This window comes from Typopeltis vanoorti, chromosome 14 (assembly GCF_054136105.1).
Source record: "Typopeltis vanoorti isolate ZY-2024b chromosome 14, IOZ_Tvanoo_1.0, whole genome shotgun sequence".
Classification (NCBI taxonomy): domain Eukaryota; kingdom Metazoa; phylum Arthropoda; class Arachnida; order Uropygi; family Thelyphonidae; genus Typopeltis; species Typopeltis vanoorti.
The window spans coordinates 3,935,682-3,959,904 of record NC_143562.1 but is presented as its reverse complement, the minus strand read 5'-3'; the positions used below and the strand labels follow the sequence as shown (position 1 = coordinate 3,959,904).

The 24,223-nt window shown below is 34.6% G+C and overlaps 1 protein-coding gene across 1 annotated transcript in view; it reads right to left on the bottom strand.

Moving 5' to 3' along the window:
- LOC150099128 (folliculin-interacting protein 2-like) overlaps positions 1-24,223 on the bottom strand; it is a 412,583-nt gene that overhangs the window by 363,270 nt on the left and 25,090 nt on the right. Inside the window, exon 3 of the mRNA XM_090404004.1 lies at positions 9,938-10,038. Within this exon, the coding sequence (XP_090260130.1) occupies positions 9,938-10,038 (101 nt within the window). The remainder of the gene's footprint in view (positions 1-9,937; positions 10,039-24,223) is intronic.

The following is a 24,223-nucleotide window of genomic DNA, read 5'->3' as shown; positions in this document are numbered from 1 at the left end:
TTACATCATTACTAACTTCCTATCTACAATTTTCCTCCAAATCAGTCTGTTACTTGTCAAGACTCCAACATTATCAGATCTTATATTTCTATCGTCTAAGGCACTTTGTACCGTATCAATCCACCTATACCTTGGTCTTCCTCTGGGTCGTTTTCCTGCCAACCTGGCAGAGAACACTTGTTTTGCTAATCTTTCCTCTCCCATTCTATTTAAGTGACCATACCATCTGAGATTAGCTCTGCTAACGCATTCCTGGATGCTAACAATGTCAAGTTCTTTCCTAATATCCTCATTTTTAACATGATATTGCCATTGATGCCATCTGTTCACGCCTCTAATCTTTCTCAGGACTCTCATATCTGCGGTCTCTAGTCTTTGGTCAAGTGTTTTACTTCTGACCCAGCTCTCAGATCCATAAGTTAAAATTGGTTTGAACACAGTCTTGTATACAGCTAATTTAGTGTTCCGACTAATTTCTTTCTTATTCCATATGAATTTATTCAATTGACTTCCCACCATACCAGCTTTGCTGATTCTGTTGTCTATTTCTATATTTAGTTTACCATCTTCAGTAAAAATTGTGCCTAAGTAGCTGAAATGTTTTACTTGTTCCACAGGTTCTCCATTCACAACACAGTTGACATGTTCAATGATTCTGCCTATTTTCATTGTCTTTGTCTTTTTATTGCTGACCTTCATACCATATCTATTACAACAGCTATTCAATTTAGTCAGAGAATCTTGCAGACTTGTAGCAGATTTATTTAGAAGTATAACATCATCCGCATAAAGCAAAGAGCTGACATTAACATCTCCAATTTTGATATCAGGTTTAATACCACATTCCTTCATAATGTGATCCATATAGATAATGAATAACAGAGGGGATAATGTACATCCTTGTCTCACACCAGATTTAACATTAAACCATCTTCCTGTACTTCCTTCAATTCTAACTGCTGACTCACAACTCAAATAAAGACTAAGTATTGCTTGATATAATGCCCCATTGACACCATATAACTGCAGCGTATTGAATAGCTTCTCTCTTGGCACCTTGTCATATGCCTTTTCCAAATCGACAAAACTTAAATACAGATCTTTGTTATATTCCCATGCTTTCTCGACTATTTGTCGTAAAGTGAAGATCTGATCCTGACAGCCTCTATTTGGCCTGAATCCAGCTTGTTCTTCACCAAGCTTTTCTTCCACAATTCTTCTCAACCGTTTCTCAAGTATACTTGCATAGATCTTGCCAGGAACACTCAGTAGGGAAATACCTCTGTAATTCTCACATTCAGTTTTATTTCCCTTTTTATATATGGGTACTATGAGAGCTCTACTCCAATCATCGGGAATTCGTCCCTCTGTCCAGGCTTTCTGAACTATGCAGTGCAGCCACTGTAAGACTCTTATACCACCATACTTCAGCATTTCTGGTCGAATATCATCTACTCCTGCTGCCTTTCCACATTTCAAGCCTTTGATGGCTTTTTCTACTTCAAGTATGGATATGTATTCCTGACTGCATGCCTGGTCAGTGTTTTTTATCACTGTGCTGTCATCACTGCTTGTTTCATTTAGCAGTTTTTCAAAGTAATTACTCCATACTTCAAGGATATCTTTTTCTCCTGTTTTCATTTCACCTTTATCATCTCTAATTCCTTTTACAGCACTCTTTCCTCCATTCCTAAGCTTCTTCAACAACCTCCAGAATATTTTGCCACCTTCTTGATATTTATTTTCTATATTCTTGCCAAAGTCCTCCCATGACTTTTGTTTAGCTAGTTTTACACACTGTTTAGCTTTCTTACATTTGTCTCTGTATTCTGTAAGAGTAAAAGCTGACTTATTTGCCAGGAACTTTTGATATGCTTTCTTCTTTTCCTTCACTGCCTCTTTAACTTCCTGTGTCCACCAGGGAGTTCTGATTTTTTTATCTTTGCACACAACCTCACCACATGCCTCTCTGGCAGAATCAATCAATGTTTCCTTCATAGTTTGCCACTGAATCTCCAAGGTTTGATTCCTGTTCTCAAACTCTTTCATTTTCTTTTCAATAATATTTCTGTATTTTAGTCTACAGTTTACATCTGAGAGCTGCTCAACTTTTATTCGCTTTAAAACTTTCTTACATGTTATTCTTTTCAATATGAAATTCAATTTTATCCTGCTCAAGACTAAATAGTGATCACTTCCAATTTCAAATCCTCTGTACACTCTGGTGTCCTGCACCAGGGAGAAAACATCACTATCAACAATAACATAGGTGAATGGAGAACCTGTGGAACAAGTAAAACATTTCAGCTACTTAGGCACAATTTTTACTGAAGATGGTAAACTAAATATAGAAATAGACAACAGAATCAGCAAAACTGGTATCGTGGGAAGTCAATTGAATAAATTCATATGGAATAAGAAAGAAATTAGTCGGAACACTAAATTAGCTGTATACAAGACCGTGTTCAAACCAATTTTAACTTATGGATCTGAGAGCTGGGTCAGAAGTAAAACACTTGACCAAAGACTAGAGACCGCAGATATGAGAGTCCTGAGAAAGATTAGAGGCGTGAACAGATGGCATCAATGGCAATATCATATTAAAAATGAGGATATTAGGAAAGAACTTGACATTGTCAGCATCCAGGAATGTGTTAGCAGAGCTAATCTCAGATGGTATGGTCACTTAAATAGAATGGGAGAGGAAAGATTAGCAAAACAAGTGTTCTCTGCCAGGTTGGCAGGAAAACGACCCAGAGGAAGACCAAGATATAGGTGGATTGATACGGTACAAAGTGCCTTAGACGATAGAAATATAAGATCTGATAATGTTGGAGTCTTGACAAGTAACAGACTGATTTGGAGGAAAATTGTAGATAGGAAGTTAGTAATGATGTAATTTTTTCATGTAGTACTGTCATATCCTGTACACCCCTTGAGGGTACATGGCAGGAATTTGATGATGATGATGATGACTAAATTTATTATTGTATTGAAAGAATATAAAATATAACAAATTTTAACGATAAATACCTCTCTGAATTTGAAGGTTATGTTTTTGTTACAGAAACAAACAGTTTTATAATACGACCAGGAAATAAAAATGACTTAATTTTTTTTTATTCTATTGCTTTTAATTGGTAATTTTTCAAGTTGAGTTTTCATATTTGGGTCATTTGAGCAATAATTATAGGTATAGTATTCAAATGATAAAGATAAAAAACTTGAAATAAGAATACTTTCAGAATATGAAGATTTAGAGTAATGCATTTTGATAGCTGCATATCATTTGTCATAAATATCACAATATGATATTTAATATGATACACAATATGATATTTATGACAAATGATATGCAGCTATCAAAATTCATCATCATCATCAAATTCCTGATTTGTACCCTCAAGGGATGTACAGGATATGATAGTACTACATGAAAAATTTACATCATTAATAACTTCCTCTCTACAATTTTCCTCCAAATCCATCTGTTTCTTGTCAAGTCTCCAATATTATCAGATCTTATATTTCTATCGTCTAAAGGCACTTTGTACCGTATCAATCCACCCATATCTTGGTCTTCCTCTGGGTCGTTTTCCTGCCAACCTGACAGAGAACATTTGTTTTGCTAATCTTTCCTCGCCCATTCTGTTTAAATGACCATATCACCTGAGATTAGCTCTGCTAACGCATTCCTGGATGCTGACAATGTCAAGTTCTTTCCTAATATACTCATTTTTAATATGATATTGCCATTGATGCAATCTGTTCATGCCCCTAATCTTTCTCAGGACTCTAATATCTGCAGTCTCTAGTCTTTGGTCAAGTGTTTTACTTCTGACCCAGCTCTCAGATCCATAAGTTAAATCTGGTTTGAACACTGTCTTGTATTCTTATTCCTAGCCTCTTCTCTCCATGTGAATTTGTGCACATTTTTATGTTGGAACATGGTGTTAGTAATAACCAGTCCATGTCCTGAGCAGAAATCCAACAGATATTTGCCATTATTATTAGCTTTGCTCTTTTCTCCAAATTTTCCCAAAATATTTTTGTATGTCTCACAATCATTTCCTACTCTACTATTTAGATCCCCAACAAGGACCAACTTTTCCTTTTTCATTGTGTCAGTTGCTTTTTCTAAAGCCTCAAAAAATTCCTCCACTTCTACCTTAGTAGAACCTTCTGTGGGACCATAGGCACAAATAAGTCCAGTTCCCCATTCTAATATTTGTCCACATTACTCTACTTGAGACTGACTGCCATTCAAGAAGATTAGCCTCGTATTTTGTGTTGAATACTATGGCTACTCCTTCTTTTCCTTGATTGTTATTGCCTGAATATAACATTTTGTATTTATTGCTCAGAAAGATCTCACCAGTTTTGGTCTTTTTTGTTTCAGTCACCCCTATTATGTCGATCTGGTACTTATCTAATTCCTCAGCTAGCTCCATTTCTTTGCCATTCAGGCTTCTTACGTTGATAGTACCGATCTTTAACTCTGGTGATGTTGAGTTGGGGTTTGTTTTCAGATTTGTTCCAGTAGCTGACTTTTCGCTGTTTGCCCTGGTTCCCTGGCGAAAACAACGGGGGCCTTGTTTAACCGGGCGACGCCCCAGCCGGCATGAAATTTTGTCATGTTGTACCATCATTTTTTATTTTTGTTTAACCAATAAGAATACAATTTGGTCGGCTAAATCCCAAATTGCCAGCCCATCCTCGTTCGTTCAGTATCAAAGTAGATACCCAACAGGGTGCACCACGAGAAGGTGAGGATTGGACATTAGGTCAGAAGCCCTGGTCGGTTCTCCACATTCCTTTAAAGGCTATGTGGAGGTCTCCTCTCAGTTATACAGCTTTGACCCTTAAGCAAAAAAAAAAAATGGGGCATTATATCAAGCAATTCTTAGTCTTTATTTGAGTTGTAAATCAGCAGTTAGAATTGAAGGAAGTACAGGAAGATGGTTTAATGTTTAATTTGGTGTGAGACAAGGATGTACATGATCCCCTCTGTTATTCATTATCTATATGGATCACGTTATGAAGGAAAGTGGTATTAAACATGATATCAAAATTGGAGATATTAATGTCAGCTCTTTGCTTTATGTGGATGATGTTATACTTCTAAATAAATCCGCTACAAGTCTGCAAGATTCTCTGACTAAATTGAATAGCTGTTGTAATAGATATGGTATGAAGGTCAGCAAAAAAAGACAAAGACAATGAAAATAGGTAGAATTGTTGAAAATGTCAACTGTGTTGTGAACAGAGAACCTGTCAAACAAGTAAAACATTTCAGCTACTTAGGCACGATGATAATCTTATGGAAATAAATCCTTAGATGATAATTAATATGGAAATAGATAACAGAATCAACAACGCTGGCATGGTAGGAAGTCAATTGAATAAATTTATATGGAATAAGAGAGAAATTAGTCGGAACACTAAATTATCTGTATACAAGACAGTGTTCAAACCAGATTTAACTTATGGATCTGAGAGCTGGGTCAGAAGTAAAACACTTGACCAAAGACTAGAGACTGCAGATATTAGAGTCCTGAGAAAGATTAGGGGCATGAACAGATTGCATCAATGGCAATATCATATTAAAAATGAGTATATTAGGAAAGAACTTGACATTGTCAGCATCCAGGAATGCGTTAGCAGAGCTAATCTCAGGTGATATGGTCATTTAAACAGAATGGGCGAGGAAAGATTAGCAAAACAAATGTTCTCTGTCAGGTTGGCAGGAAAACGACCCAGAGGAAGACCAAGATATGGGTGGATTGATACGGTACAAAGTGCCTTTAGACGATAGAAATATAAGATCTGATAATATTGGAGACTTGACAAGAAACAGATGGATTTGGAGGAAAATTGTAGAGAGGAAGTTATTAATGATGTAAATTTTTCATGTAGTACTATCATATCCTGTACATCCCTTGAGGGTACAAATCAGGAATTTGATGATGATGATGAATTTTGATAGCTGCATATCATTTGTCATAAATATCATATTGTGTATCATATTAAATATCATATTGTGATATTTATGACAAATGATATGCAGCTATCAAAATGCATTACTCTAAATCTTCATATTCTGAAAGTATTCTTATTTCAAGTTTTTTATCTTTATCATTTGAATACTATACCTATAATTATTGCTCAAATGACCCAAATATGAAAACTCAACTTGAAAAATTACCAATTAAAAGCAATAGAATAAAAAAAAATTAAGTCATTTTTATTTCCTGGTCGTATTATAAAACTGTTTGTTTCTGTAACAAAAACATAACCTTCAAATTCAGAGAGGTATTTATCGTTAAAATTTGTTATATTTTATATTCTTTCAATACAATAATAAATTTAGTCATCATCATCATCATCAAATTCCTGCCATGTACCCTCAAGGGGTGTACAGGATATGACAGTACTACATGAAAAAATTACATCATTACTAACTTCCTATCTACAATTTTCCTCCAAATCAGTCTGTTACTTGTCAAGACTCCAACATTATCAGATCTTATATTTCTATCGTCTAAGGCACTTTGTACCGTATCAATCCACCTATATCTTGGTCTTCCTCTGGGTCGTTTTCCTGCCAACCTGGCAGAGAACACTTGTTTTGCTAATCTTTCCTCTCCCATTCTATTTAAGTGACCATACCATCTGAGATTAGCTCTGCTAACACATTCCTGGATGCTGACAATGTCAAGTTCTTTCCTAATATCCTCATTTTTAATATGATATTGCCATTGATGCCATCTGTTCACGCCTCTAATCTTTCTCAGGACTCTCATATCTGCGGTCTCTAGTCTTTGGTCAAGTGTTTTACTTCTGACCCAGCTCTCAGATCCATAAGTTAAAATTGGTTTGAACACGGTCTTGTATACAGCTAATTTAGTGTTCCGACTAATTTCTTTCTTATTCCATATGAATTTATTCAATTGACTTCCCACGATACCAGTTTTGCTGATTCTGTTGTCTATTTCTATATTTAGTTTACCATCTTCAGTAAAAATTGTGCCTAAGTAGCTGAAATGTTTTACTTGTTCCACAGGTTCTCCATTCACAACACAGTTGACATTTTCAATGATTCTGCCTATTTTCATTGTCTTTGTCTTTTTATTGCTGACCTTCATACCATATCTATTACAACAGCTATTCAATTTAGTCAGAGAATCTTGCAGACTTGTAGCAGATTTATTTAGAAGTATAACATCATCCGCATAAAGCAAAGAGCTGACATTAACATCTCCAATTTTGATATCAGGTTTAATACCACATTCCTTCATAATGTGATCCATATAAATAATGAATAACAGAGGGGATAATGTACATCCTTGTCTCACACCAGATTTAACATTAAACCATCTTCCTGTACTTCCTTCAATTCTAACTGCTGACTCACAACTCAAATAAAGACTAAGTATTGCTTGATATAATGCCCCATTGACACCATATAACTGCAGCGTATTGAATAGCTTCTCTCTTGGCACCTTGTCATATGCCTTTTCCAAATCGACAAAACTTAAATACTTAAATATTAAATATTAAATAATACTTAAATATTAAAAAAATTAAAAAATATTAAAAAATACTTAAATAATTAAATATTATACTAATAAATTTAGTTTAATCCTTTATCCAAGTGTAACCAAACAAAGTTTAACAAAACAAACCAAGTGTAACAAAAACATAACCTTCAAATTCAGAGAGGTATTTATCGTTAAAATTTTTGTAATATTTTATATTTTTTCAATACAATAATAAATTTAGTTTAATCCTTTATCCAAGTGTAACCAAACAAAGTTTGTGCCTGAAGTATTACAGAAAGATGTTGGAGGTTTTTTTCTCTAATCCAGAGTAATTTAATAATACGGTGAGAAACCTTTTTGACAACTCGTATAGGTAAATATTACTTCTCCATTACTTCCACCTTAGTATCACCACCACCTCTGGGTCTGGCTCCCACTGATGAGACCTCAATAAAGGTCGAAAACTGTCTGGGCAGTGATTCCTTTAATGCATAGCATTATACATGTCTGTAAGGAGATGTGCTTTGCATTATGGGAGATACTAAGAGAAGTGATGAGAAGTTAGTCCACCTTTACCACAAGTTGCCACAGTCCGGAAGATATTTCAGACACAAACTTTGTTTGCATACACTTGGATAAAGGATTAAATTAAATTTATTATAGTCTAACCAAGTGGGAAAAAACTTCCAACATCTTTCTATACAAAATTAATCCATTAAAGTAAATTTTTACTTATTAGGTGATGTATAGGTAATATATGACATCTTTCCATGAGTCCTTCACTCCTGAGGTCTGTGATGATGATGATGATAATACAACTTGTTAAAATTACACCTGACAGTTAGAAAAAAAAAATTAAACAACGAAAATCTTATAAAAATGCACATGCTGTGGATTTTTCAACAGCATTTCTCAGTCATGTTCAGTTTTTATCTGACTTTTTCTTTTTTTTTTTTTAATATTTGGAAGCATATCTATAAAACTATTTGTTGGAAGTTTTTTCCCACTTGGTTAGACTATAATAAATTTAGTTTAATCCTTTATCCGAGTGTAAGAAAACAAAATTTGCGCCTGAAGTATCTTCAGGACCGAGGCAACTCGTGATAAAGGTGGTCCGAGCTCTCACTCTTTGTCTTAGTATCTCCCGTGATGCAAAGCACATTTCCTTGCAGACATGTATATGCTATGCATTAAGGGAAGGGTCACTAACCAGACTGGTTTCGACCTTTATTGAGGTCTCATCAGTGGGAGCCAGAACCCAGAAGTGGTGATACTAAGGCAGAAGCAATGGCGAAGTCATATTTACCTATACGAGTTGCCAAAAGGTGTACCACCTTATTATTAAATTACTCTGGATTTAGAGAAAGATTGAAGTTTTTTCCCACTTGGTTAGACTATAATAAATTTAGTTTAATCCTTTATTCAACTCATGGTAAAGGTGGACCAAGCTCTCATTACTTCTTGTATCAGTATCTCCCATAATGCAAAGCACATCTCCTTGCTTGGTCCACCTTTACCATGAGTTTCCTCAGTCCTAAAGATACTTCAGGCGACTTTGTTTGCTTACACTTGATAAAGGATTAAACTAAATTTATTATAGTCTAACCAAGTTGAAAATAACTTCCAACATCTTTCTCTAAATCCAGAATAATTTAATAATAAGGTGGTACACCTTTTGTCAACTCATATAGGTAAATATGACTTCCATTGCTTCTGCCTTAGTATCACCACTTCTGGGTCTGGCTGTCACTGACAAGATCTCAATAAAGGTTGAAACCGGTCTGGGTAGTGATCCTTTCCTTAATGCATAGCATATACATGTATACAAGGTCATGTGTGATGTGCTTTGCATCTTGGGAGATACTATGACAAGAAGTGATGAGAGCTTGGTCCACCTTTACCACGAGTTGCCTCAGTCCTGAAGATACTTCAGGTGCAAACTTTGTTTGCTTACACTTGGATAAAGGATTAAACTAAATTTATTATAGTCTAACCAAGTGGGAAAAAACTTCCAACATCTTTCTATAAATCCAGAGTAATTTAATAATAAGGTGGTACACCTTTTGGCAACTCGTATAGGTAAATATGACTTCTCCAATGCTTCTGCCTTAGTAGCACCACTTCTGGGTCTGGCACTTGCTGATGAGATCTCAATAAAGGTCGAAACCATCTGTGTAGTGACCCTTCCCTTAATGCATAGCATATACATGTCTGCAAGGATATGTGCTTTGCATTATGGGAGATACTAAGACAAGGAGTGATGAGAGCTTGGTCCACCTTTACCACGAGTTGCCTCAGTCCTGAAGATACTTCAGGCGCAAATCTTGTTTGCTTACGCTTGGATAAAGGATTAAACTAAATTTATTATCTATAAAACTAACATTCACACACTTTACCTGATATTATGCACTTTCATTGTTGTGCCTTTATAAGAGATGGCAATCGAGCCAAAAATCATCTCCCTTAACATCTGTTCATCAGCACATGGCTTCATATACTAAAAAAAGACAAAAACTATATCAACAAAAGAATTAAGCACTGCAATAATATGTATTTAACCTGCTATAAGATCTACACTATAAATGTTGTGCAACTTTAATAAATAATAGTAGCTAATTCTGCTCAAGAGCTATTGTTAAACAGTATTTCAATATCTTACTAGATGTTTTATAGAGACGCATGTTAGACATAGTATAACAGCTTCACACATGTAAAAGAATACTAAATACAATTTATTACTTTTATATATTTCACTCAATATGTCATGAGCTTCATTCAGGAAGAAGGCAAAAGAACTGTTAACAACTTTTAAATGAATGCAAGAATGAGTCACACAGCACATGTATAATATCATGTCTCAGTGGTAACTGTACCGTAGAAAGAAACACTATTAGAGTTCAGAGACATGAGTATAGATGTATAATTAATAAATAAATAAAAATTATAAACAATTAACAGCAATCACTTCCCAAAACTTAGAGATAGGCATACAGCCTGTCTGATTAAGATTAAGACAATGGCATAGGGCTTCACATGCTTCAAAAAAAAAAATGATCAGATTTGAACCTACTGTAGTGTAGCATCTTGGTATGTTCCAGTGAACTCTATCTAGTGCTGATGGCATTGAAAAGCAAGGTCCGAATGCTTTTTTTTTAAAAATTAATTATGCATCTATATCCACATCTCCAAACTCGAATAGTGTTTCCTCCTACTGTACAACTACAAAAAAGACATAAGATATTATATGCATGCTGTATGACTCATTCCTGTATCCATAATTTAAATGCTGTTACAAGTTCTGCCTTTTCCCCAAATGAAGCTCATGACTACTGAGCAAAATATACAGGAGCAATAAATTCTATTTAGTTTTCTTTTACATGCACAAAGCTGTTATTTAAAACATTATACTATTTTAAATATCAAAGAATAAAAGAAAAAGCATTATTAGGTTTGAATGTAAGAATCTAAGTAGAGTTGTAGTGGATACCAAGAAAAATTATCATTGTCCAACTATCTTATGTTTACACCTTTCATACTTAGTATCATATTTGGAATGGAAGTGCACTCGGTCATCATCAAATTCCTGACATGTACCCTCAAGAGGTGTTCAGGATATGATAGTACTACATGAAAAACTTACATTACCACTAACTTGCTATCTACAATTTTCCTCCAAATCAATCTGTTACCTGTCAATACTCCAAAATTATGATCTTACATTCTGTCTTCTATCTTCAAAGGCACTTTTTACTATATCAATCTACCTGTATATCTTGATCTTGCTCTTTTTCCTGCCAACCTGGCGGAGAACACTTATTTTTCTAATCTTTCATCTCCCATTCTGTTTAAGTGACATACCACCCAAGATTAGCTCTACTAACACATTCCTGGATGCTAACATTGTCATGTAATATTTCTGCGCTTTCGTGTTGCTTATTGACTATTGCACAATTATAAACGTAAGTTTATTCTATTTCCTTATATCTTTCTGCGATCTATATTCATCTTTGCTCTATACTTAATTCTTTTCTATATACTGTGTTAATACAACTCTTTCTGTTCTCATTTACTCCACCTTCTGTATTCTTTATTCTTATACCTGAGAGCACTAGAATTTTATTTTCATTAAAGACTGCGCCACTAGTGGTCTCTTCGTAGTATAAGAAACAGTAATACTTCCAGTAGTTCTCTATCTAACGTAAATCCTTTCTCAATGATTAATATACAGTCATGGGTTTTTTATGCGCTCCTTATCATAGCTATCATTTAATTTGCCGCTTACAGGATCGAATTTATTTGGAAACAGTGCATTGCATATTAAAGATCAGGCCGTACTCCTTGAATATATAACAAGAATGTTTATTTATACTAAGATTGAATATACAACTCTTACAATAAGGAATTGCTTCTTCTAATTTCAATTTAAGCTAGGCTCTATATGACAAAACTTCTATAGCAATTTCCCCCAATTATGCAACAGATTTTACAAGAATCACTGTAACAAAATTTATAATTCCTAGTTTAACCACGCTACCGGCCAAGACGTCTATAGACGTCAAGTTTATCATGGATACGAAGTGCATATTGAAATTGTAATACCATTGATATTACATTGAAATATATGATGGATAAGAAGCATATGTGAATCCATAATGGCCGGTGAGGAGGAGGAGGTGTTAAGCTAACTATTATAGAACAAAACTTCTATAGCAACTTTCTGCAATTCTGTAGCATAAAAACTTTAGAATTCACTACAATCAATAATTAATTATTCTAGCCTAATTACTTCTTAAGAAATTATTATGCTCTGGTCTATACACCTACAAATTCCAACTAATAACTTGCATCAATTACTCTCACACTATATCTATCTTAGCACCATAAACTTAGCAGTCCATCTAAGATAGTTCTCTTACATCACAAACAATATAATATGTAATAAACAACTCACATAAGTTCTTCGTCCCTTTAGTGCACTTCTTCACAGTTCGTTTCAGAGTGCTTAGGTTCTTCTCTATCTCGGGTTTTCGATATCTCCTTAAAGAATCTCAGAGCACCAGAGTCTCATCTGGAATGGTTTGCAGGTTCCGGAACGCAATTTCCCAGTGTCTTGAAACTCGGGCGAAGGGGTTCAATGATCAGAGCATATGCAGATTCGTCTAAGCATTCTGGTCTGGCACGGCTACTCCCTCCGTAGCTAATTGCTTCCGGCGACTGTTCGTCGCAACGTCATTTGATCTGGACGACTTGCGGTGGATCAACCTCCTTCTCCTCTTTACCTCCTTCCAATCTCGGTGTGTCCTAGCTGAAAAAATGTCGATCTCGATGGTCGAAGATCCATGCCTTATATTCATCCTTCCACGGATCCCTGGATGAAGGATTGAGACTCCCGAACATTTCTGCGTAACTCTCTTGATCTTCTACTAACGCCGACTTCTCTTTCTCCCCTTAAGTGCATTTTTAATCCGTTTTACTGGAATGTGGAACTATGTTTGATTCATGCCACCCCTTTTACCACTGACCTTGAAGGTGGCCTTAGACTGAGTTTGTAAACAAAAGGGTTCTCTTACACTTCAATCAGAGCTCAAAAAATGATGTTAGTGCTCTGATTGAAACGATGGCAAAGCATTGCCCTTGGCTTTAACATTTAGATAGCTTTTGTTTATACAAGTGAGTAAACTAATTCCCCTTCAGCTTTATACATAGGCTTTTAGTATTATTTTTACAGTAACAAAGTTGTTTTAGTAAACTTTCTAGATGTGACCTCTGTAAAAGTCGATGTAAAGAGCCTTGAAAATTTTTGCTGCATCGAATTTTACAGTCAAGTTATTTTCCTAATATCCTTTTTAATATGATATTGCCATCGATGCCATCTGTTCACACAAATTTTTCTCAGGACTCTCATATCTGCAGTCAGTAAGTAGTCTTTGGTGAATGTTCATTCTTTTCAACCCAACTCTCAGATCGATAAGTTAAAATTCGCTTAAAACACCATCTTGCATACAGCTAATTTAGTATTTTGACTAATTTCTGTCTTATTCAATATAAATTTATTCAGTTGACTTCCTAACATATCAGTTTTGTTGATTCTGTTGTCTATTTCCATATTTAATTTACCAGCTGGCAAAGGTTGATCAATTGGTAGAGCCTCTGCTACTAATGGCTCAGTTAAGTAAGTTTGAGCATGGTTACTAGTTGGAAGGGAACCAATCGTTTGATGCTGTTGCCACACTCTCCCTCGATGAGCCTTTGGACTCCCTTGGAGGTGTCAAATAATAATAATAATCTTCATAAAACTTGTGCCTGAGTAGCTGAAATGTTTTACTTGTTTTATAGGTTCTCCATTTACACAGTTGATATTTTCAATGCTTATGCCTATTTTCATTGTCTTTGTCTTGCTATCACTGACCTTCATACCATATCTATTACAACAGTTATTCAATTTAGACAGGGAATCTTGCATACTTGTACTGGATTTATTTAGAAGTATAGCATCCTCTGTATAAAGTAAAGAACTGAGATTAACATCTATAATTTTGATATAAGGTTTAATATCACTTTCCTTCATAATGCTATCCATATAGACAACGAATAACAGAGGGGATAATGCACATCCATGTCTCACACCAGATTTAACATTAAACCACCTGCCTGTACTTCCTAAAATTCTAACTGCCGACTACAACTCAAATAAAGACTAAGTATTGCTTGGTATAATGCACCACTGACACCATACAACTGTAGTGTTTTGAACAGCTTTTCTCTCAGCACCCTGTCATATGCCTTTCTAGGTCTACAAAACTTAAATACAGAACTTTGTTATATTCCCATGATTTCTCAACTATTCGTCTTAAAGTGAAGATCTAACAACTTGTAATTGGCCTGAATCCAGCTTGTTCTTCACCAAGCTTCCCTTCCACAATCCTTCTCAACCGTTTCTCAAGTATAATTGATAAATCTTACCAGGAACATCACTGTGCTGACACTCCTTGTTTCATTTAGCAATTTTTTGAAGTAATTACTCCCTACATCAAGAATATCTTTTTCTCCAGTTTTCATGTCACCTTTATCATCTCTAATTCCTTTTACAGCACTTTCCTCCATCTCTGAAATTTTTCAACAGCCTCCAGAAAATTATGTCACCTTCCTGAATATTTATTTTCTGTGTTCTTACCAGTCTTTCCGTGAATTTTGTTCAGCTAGTTTTACACAGTGTTTAGCTTTCTTACATTTGTCTCTGTATTCTCAGAGCACAAGCTGACTTATTTGCCATGAACTTCTGATATGCTTTCTTCTTTTCCTTCACTGCCTCCTTAACATCCTACCATGGAGTTCTGATTTTTCTATCCTTGCAGACAACCTCACCACATGCCTCTCTGGGTGAATCAATCAATGTTTTCTTCAGGTTCAGGATTTGCCACCGAAACTCCAACGTTTGGTTCCTGTTCTCAAACTTTTTCATTTTTTGATGAATAATGTATTTAATCTACAGTTCACATCTCAGAGCTGCTCAACTTTTATTCGCTTTAAAACTTTCTTACATATTCTTCTTTTCAATATGAAATTCAATTCTATCCTGCTTAAGACTAAATGGTGATCACTTCTAATTTCAAATCCTCTGTACACTCTAGTGTCCTGCACGAGAGAGAAAACATCACTATCAACAATAACCTAGTCAATGAGACTTTTCTTATTCCTTGCATCTTCTCTCCATGTGAATTTATGCACATTTTTATGTTGGTACATGGTGTTAGCAATAACCAGTCCATGTCCTTAGCAGAATATCCAACAGGTATTTGCCATTATTATTAGCTTTGCTCTCTTCTCCAAATTTTCCCAAAATATTTTTGTGTCTGACGATCATTTCCTACTCTGCTATTTAGATCTCCAAGGACCAACTTTTCCTTTTTCATTGTGTCAGTTGCTTTCTCTAAAGCTTCAAAAAATTCCTTCACTTCTACCTTAGTAGAACCTTCTGTGGGACCATAGGCACAAATAAGTTTCATTGTCCAATTCCCCATTCTGATATTTGACCACATCACAACTTGATATCGTCTGCCATTCAAGAAGATTAGTCTCATATTTAGTGTTGAATACTATAGCTACTGCTTCTTTTCTTTGATTTTCATTGCCTGAATATAACATTTTGTATTTATTGCTCAGAAAGATCTCACTAGTTTTTGTCTTTTTTTTTTTTGTTTCAGTCACCCCTATTATGTCGATCTGGTACTTATCCAATTCCTCAGCTAGCTCCATTTCTTTGTCATTCAGACTTATGTTGATAGAACCGATCTTGAACTCTGGCGATGTTGAGTTGGGGTGTGTATCAGGATTTGTTCCAGTAGCTGAAGTGCACTTGGTAAAAATTAAAATTAACTAGAGGCAGCTTTTTCTAGAATTTGTGTGTGTGTGTGTGTACATGAGTATGAGAGAGAACGAGTGAACAAAATCTCAGTTGAAAATCTACTGTTTCTTATACTTTTCTCTCGACCATTTTCCAGTCAGTTCTTGGACTCGACAATCTTCTGTGTGTAATAATAAATTTAGTTTAATCCATTTATCCAAGTGTGAGCAAACAAAGTTTGCACCTGAAAGTATCTTCAGGACTAGGGCAAGGTGATACAACACCAGGTCAACTCGTTGCAAAGGTGTAGCAAGCTACCAACACTCCTGTCTCAGTATCTCCCTTAATGCAAAACACATCTCCTTGCGGATATGTCTAATGTTATGCATCAAGGGAAGGGCCACTACCCAGACTAGTTTCGACCTTTATTGAGGTCTCTTCAGTGGGAGCCAGGCCCAAACTGAGATACTAGGCAGAAGCATTCGTAGGTCATCTCTACCTATAGGAGTTGCCAAATGGTGTGCCACCCTTTTTCAAAATCTTCTGTGTGGATTAAACAGAGGTTCTCTCAAAAGAAAGTTAGGATAAGAATTAGATATCTGTAACATTCTTGCCTTTTGCGTAGCATAACAACATAAATGGACTCCATTGGCATGATGAAAACTGGAGACGAGGTGGCATATTGGTTTCCAAAAGTTAAAGCTACTTGGCCAATGCTGTTTTGTTTGTGGAGGAGAGTTCCTTGATTATCTAAGTTCACCTACATTACAAATTTATGATACAACATTTCCCACCATGAAAGGTTGTAAATTTTTCAAGTGTACAACTATCAAATAAATAAATAAAATAATAATAATTTGCTAACTGAAAATTTTGCCATTTGAATAAACTAACAGATGGATATCCCTAATAAAAAAAGTCATGCAGTGCACATGGAATGAGTAGTCAACAATAGTATTTGTGTCAAGACAATACGACAGCTAGATAGTTGTAATGTTTCTTGAAGAAATCAGTTGAATTACTGAACAAACATGATGACCTTTTTAATAACATACAGTTGATACTTTATAGGTTAACCTCCCTACCGGCCAAGGTAGATGAAATATCCAGACTACCCTAGCATTTTTCATGGATCAAAACTTCATTGGAATTCTACTTTTTATCAAGTAATTACACTCTTTTGCTGTTAATTACTTAATGGCGATTTTATAGCCATCAGCAGATTAACTGTGGTGGAGAAATCTTTGTGTCACTTGTCTTTCTGTGTAACTTGGAATTTCCTTTAGTGTTCTTCGACATATGACCTTTTTTGCTGCATAACTTATTTATTGTGTCTCTTCCCAAAAATAAAATCTAATTTCACATGTGCGAAAATAAATAATCAATCTCGAAATGACCACAAATCAGCCTTTGCAATGAATATATTTAGTAGTAGTAAATTTGCTGTCTTTTATTCTTCGAATCAATGCAAAGGAACAAGACAACATTATGTTCTTTCACTTTACTGACAATACAGAAGCAATTTTTTTTCTTTGATAATCTTTGAAATATTTGCTTTGAATATATCATCATCAAATTCCTGACATGTACCCTCAAGGGGTGTACAGGATATGATAGTACTACATGAAAAAAATTACATCATTACTAACTTCCTATCTACAATTTACCTCCAAATCAGTCTGTTACTTTCAATACTCCAACATTATCAGATCTTATATTTCTATCGTCTAAGGCACTTTGTACCGTATCAATCCACCTATATCTTGGTCTTCTTCTGGGTCGTTTTCCTGCCAACCTGTCAAAGAACACTTGTTTTGCTAATCTTTCCCCTCCCATTCTATTTAAGTGACCATACCACCTGAGATTAGCTCTGCTAACGCATTCTTGGATGCCGACAATGTCAAGTTCTTTCCTAATATCTCATTTTTAATATGATATTGCCATTGATGCCATCTGTTCACGCCTCTAATCTTTCTCAGGACTCTCATATCTGCGGTCTCTAGTCTTTGGTCAAGTGTTTTACTTCTGACCCAGCTCTAAGATCCATAAGTTAAAACTGGTTTGAACACTGTCTTGTATACAGTTAATTTAGTGTTTGACTAATCTCTCTCTTATTCCATATGAATTTATTCAATTGACTTCCTACCATACCAGCTTTGCTGATTCTGTTGTCTATTTCTATATTTAATTTACCATCTTCAGTAAAAATCGCGCCTAAGTAGTTGAAATGTTTCACTTGCTCCACAGGTTCTCCATTCACAACAGAGTTGACATTTTCAATGATTCTGCCTATTTTCATTGTCTTTGTCTTTTTATTGCTGACCTTCATACCATATCTATTACAACATCAATTTAGTCAGAGAATCTTGCAGACTTGTAGCGGATTTATTTAGAAGTATAACATCAGCCGCATAAAGCAAAGAGCTGACATTAACATCTCCAATTTTGATATCATGTTTAATACCACTTTCCTTCATAATTGTATCCATATTGATAATGAATAACAGAGGGGATAATGTACATCCTTGTCTCACACCAGATTTAACATTAAACCATCTTCCAGTACTTCCTTCAATTCTAACTGCTGACTCACAACTTAAATAAAGACTAAGTATTGCTTGATATAATGCCCCATTGACACCATATAACTGTAGCATATTGAATAGCTTCTCTCTTGGCACTTTGTCATATGCCTTCTCCAAATCGACAAAACTTAAATACAGATCTCTGTTATATTCCCATGCTTTCTCGACTATTTGTCGTAAAGTGAAGATCTGATCCTGACAGCCTGTATTTGGTCTGAATCCAGCTTGTTCTTCACCAAGCTTTTCTTCCACAATTCTTCTCAACTGTTTCTCAAATATACTTGCATAGATCTTGGCCAGGAACACTCAGTAGGGAAATACCTCTGTAATTCTCTCATTCAGTTTTATTTCCCTTTTTATATATGGGTACTATGAGAACTCTAGTCCAATCATCGGGAAGTCGTCCCTCTGTCCAGGCTTTCTGAACTATGAAGTGCAGCCACTGTAAGACTCTTATACCACCATACTTCAGCATTTCTGGTCGAATATCATCTACTCCTGCTGCCTTTCCACATTTCAAACCTTTGATGGCTTTTTCTACTTCAAGTATGGATATGTATTCCTGACTGCATGCCTGGTCAGTGGTTTTTACCACTGTGCTGTCATCACTGCTTGTTTCATTTAGCAGTTTTTCAAAGTAAAGTAATTACTCCATACTTCAAGGATATCTTTTTCTCCCGTTTTCATGTCACCTTTATCATCTCTGACTCCTTTTACAGCACTCTTTCCTCCATTCCTAAGCTTCTTCAACAACCTCCAGAATATTTTAACACCTTCTTGATATTTATTTTCTATATTCTTGCCAAAGTCCTCCCATGACTTTTGTTTAGCTAGTTTTACACAGTGTTTAGCATTCTTGCATTTGTCTCTGTATTCTCTAAGAGCACAAGCTGACTTATTCGACAGGAACTTTTGATATGCTTTCTTCTTTTCCTTCCCTGACTCTTTAACTTCCTGTATCCACCAGGGAGTTCTGATTTTTTTTTTCCTTGCAGACAACCTCACCACATGCCTTTGCAGCAGAATCAATTAATGTTTTCTTCAGAGTTTGCCACTGAATCTCCAAGGTTTGATTCCTGTTCTCAAACTCTTTCATTTTTTCTTGAATAATCTTTGTGAATTTTAGTCTACAGTTCACATTTGAGAGCTGCTCAACTTTTATTCGATTTAAAACTTTCTTACATGTTATTCTTTTCAATATGAAATTCAATTTTATCCTGCTCAAGACTAAATAGTGATCACTTCCAATTTCAAATCCTCTGTACACTCTGGTGTCCTGCGCCAGGGAGAAAACATCACTATCAACAATAACATAGTCAAGACTTTTCTTATTCCTTGCTTCTTCTCTCCATGTGAATTTGTGCACATTTTTATGTTGGAACATGGTGTTGGTAATAACCAGTCCATGTCCTGAGCAGAAATCCAACAGATATTTGCCATTATTGTCAAATAGTTATATTTTTTAAATAACTTTTATTGAATATGACCTTTTGCTTTCTTTCCTTGCAAAATACCATTATATGGATCGTCACATTTCAGTTTTAGAGACTTTTTTTTTTAATGAACAAGAAATGATGTTAAACTGCATTATTTGGTTTCCGATTGAGAGTCTTTTCAGTATCAAAAATTTATATCCAACAATATTTCTGCAGAAACTCTTTGTCTTTAAAATTGAATATATATATATATATACATACAGGTATCCCTTGCTTAACGCGGATTTGATTAACGCTGTGAAATTAATTGCGGCAATCCCTTGATATACGCAGCAAGTTTTGATTAACGCGCCTTTAACCATGCGGAGCTCGCAAGTGATCTGACAGATACATGCAAAATTTTTAATATAAATATTCTTACACAATTCAGTGAATAGCTTGGAGGTCATGAGTAGCTGTGCATTCATATATTACGAGTGATATTCCGCACTGTTTTTTGCTGTCAGTTTGATTTAGCACGTTATGTAAAGGTTTGGGATATTGGCCAGTAAATTGAATCTGAGAGATACTGCAACCTCCGATGTCAGTATAGTATGGTTTCGTTTTTTTTTTTATTTTTTGTTCAATAATTTTTAGATTGTAACTTTTGAAAATAAATAAACCATCATGTATTACTGAGAGAGCCAAAGGCTTATTTATGATACATGTCCTCTAGGATATGTGCTGTGCTTTACATTATGGAAAATACTAAGGCAAGTGATCTGGAGTTTACTCCACCTTTACTACGAGTTGCCCATAAGGTTGCTTATGCTTGCATATGGCAAAACATTTAGTTTTTTCTACATATTCGGCAAGAAACACTTGTAGTTTCTATATTTGCCTATGAAATAATGTTGGATTCAACATCCATTTAATTTTTATCATGTATTATATTTGCAGTTTTTTTTTCTTTATGTCTGGAGAGGAATTTTGCTCATTATCGTAGAATTTATGCCGCTAACAAAAAAAACTAAAACTGTTCAAACGACTCTTGATAACTTCTTTTGATTAAAAAAAAAAATGCAGTAACTAATGTAGGTACAAGCATTTATTAAACATTTACTTTGCATTCATTTTTTTTATCTTTCCTGAAAGAGTACCATATAAAACGAATTAATAATACAGCAATCGATCATGGACGAATTGTAATTTTTTACTATCGATTATTAGATTTGATTAACGTGATTTTGATATACGCAGTAACTTTGAGGGATTAATTAACTGCATTAATTGAGGGATACCTATATATATATTTTGTAGGTTGCATATTACTATAATATCCAGTGCGTAACCACTGCAGATATGTTGCACATGTAATATGAAGGATATCCTATACAGAATGATTCAAAATTTATGCATTTTGAAGATTTTCTACTTCTCCTCTCTTGGAACTGAATTACATAATTACTCTAAATTTGTATTGTTTGAAAGCTTTCACAGACAGTATTCAAAATATATTACTTCACTTTACTCTTTTGAAAAAAGAAAGGCAATTATATTGTTGTACCATTGAAGCTTCTAATTCTGTAGTATTCTTTGCAAGTATTTGTTTGAACAGACATTTGAGAAATTTGAGCAGAGAGCTGATTTTCAATCAGCTGTCTGCTCAAATTATTCAAAGTTTTAGAAATACTATGCTATATTTTCATCATATAAAACCGTTTATATGCATACCTACAAAAGAAAGTTAAGTAGTGTTATTTTTGTTTCTTTTTCTTAAAAAAAAAATCTAAATATTATACTTCTACTGCTGCTGGTTGCTATTTCTGAAATAATCTGCGTCTTAGAAATACTCGATAATAATCCTCTCGGCTAAAGGCTTAGATTACTCCTACTGGTATTGAGAAAGAAAAAGAAAATACTTAGCCAGAAGTCACATTATAGTACCTAAAGCTGTAGTGCAGAAAACATCAAGAATGTCTCGTTTCGTTTTCAATTGTTGATTATTAGCAGACATCCTAACACAGAAATACTGAAATTTCTTTTACATTAATTTACAATGAACAGTTTCACTTTTATTATCGAAAAATTATAAATCATTTGATACAATTATCTTGAAAAAACTTACAATTGAATTATTTAAAAGAAAAGGCACATATGTGCTACATAATCATTTATCGTTTGGGGGGGGGGGGGGGGGCAGAGGGTTACAGACCTATTCAATCTGCAGATATTTCAGAGAATTTATTTTAAAAATCGTTTGGAAGACAACTTTTACAAATGTAAATCACTTGGAAAACATGCTTGCATTTTAGTGCAAAATAGTAGCAAAAGTTTAGCTACTTCAAGAATGCCATGTATCTAAACTAGAAGACAATGTCGTTATATCTGTTGATGTTAGAACTCTTACATAAATAATTTTTTCTGCATGATTTTCTTATTTATAATGTAATCAATTTACAGATTTTTGCCCTCTTGCATTCTCCCATATTATGAGCAGTGATTTCTTCTTTGTACTACAAGAAAAAAAACAGATAATAACTGAAGAAAAATATGTAGCATTATCTTTTACATTGTTCTTTCTTTGTGTTTTGAAAAGAAAGTATAAATGATTATTTTCTTGCTATTTTGCCAACAGAACATCTGATATAATTATAAGAGTGACAAATTACCCTTTATCTCTCATACGAGAAAAAGAAATAAAGCAATAATATTGTTGAATCTGTAGAACTTTATTGTAGTGTAAATTTTTATTTGAAACTTTGCTGTTTTGTAATAAAAAATATTATTAAAATTTCTAGTCTGTGGCACACACTGATATGAAAATTTAATAGACAAAGTTTCACTTTTGGCAAACTATATTCTTATTTACTAAAAACAATCTTATAATAGGCAATTTTCAAAAACAGTTATATTAGGTGAGATTATAGTACACAGAATGTTTCAAAAATTAAGAAATAAAGCATCTCAGACAATGATTTAGCCTACTATTGAGAATCATTTGGAATATAATTAAGGTATCATATATATAGTGCCTCTGTAGTGCAATTGGAAGAAAGATGGTACATTGCGCCCTTCGATTGGAATAGGCCTAAGTTCGATTCTTGTCACGATGGGAAGAATCTTTATCTGAATGATTTCAATCGAAGGTGAGTTAGCCGATCTCATATGGGGGTAGCAGGGTTTTTTCTCCCAGAATCTCAGGTTTTTCATCCCGCATACAGGCAAATCGGCCCTTCAGAACACATGCAATTTACAGACAAAAAAATACTAGTTGTTGTGGTGGTGGTGGAGGTGGGCAGTAGATGGCGTTGATTCGTAGTAGAGGTTCGGTGTAGTGGTTGAGACAGTTGTAGGTGTCCTCCCGTGATGAGTCTTTTCCACAGAAGAAATTTGGAACCCATATCACATCACACAATTCTGGACACCAGATTGTGTCCTTTCTGATTTCTTTTTAACCAGACATGACATTTGCGTGTCATGTTTATTTATTTATTAATTTATATATATATATATATATATATATATATATATATATATATATATTTGTGGGTATTAAAGTTTTCGAGAAATAGAGTTAGCAACAGAAGTCTGGAAAGAATGCCTGTTTTCCTGCTTGCTGAGGACCATAAACTTGTAGCAATGCTTTGGTGATTTCTATTCTATAATCTAGATATGTTATAGTAGACATATCTTTTCTTGTACAGGAGGAAATTGTTCCAAATAATAAAATCCAATATATCTCTAGATTTATTTTTTGGAATATTTTTTTTATGCTGTTTCTTAATTAAAGAGTAAACTGACAGCTACTAATCGTACCTCTGAACTCCTCCCATAGTGTCGGTATATGCACATACAGTAATAGATTTATCTTTCTTGAAACTATGTTTCTCCACGGATTCCATTGATGGATTGTGCAACAGAAAAAACTTATTTTTGTCTTTCCAATGTAGTACAAAGACTTTCCTTGCTGCTAAGCTCAGATTTCAACCTTCGATAGTTTTCTTGTGCTAGATCTGGAGGTTGTCTCGCTTTTTTGCATTTAGGTACAATAACAATCTGTATGATGATGTAAATGCAAATCAGCGAGTTGAGGACACATATAGTAGTTATCCATTGTAACTCAGTAATCTTTCCCCAGCAAAGAGTCTAGTAATTCCATCACTACAGCCTCTACAATGGAAGATCGGAATATTTATTATGTTCGCATACAGTCTGCTTTCCCCTATAAGGGTTGAAATCCCAAAGTTATCCATTTCGCAAAGCATAAATTTACCCCATACATTGCTCTCTTTTGGGGAATATACTGCTTACATTTCAATCTGCTTTTGAATGGCA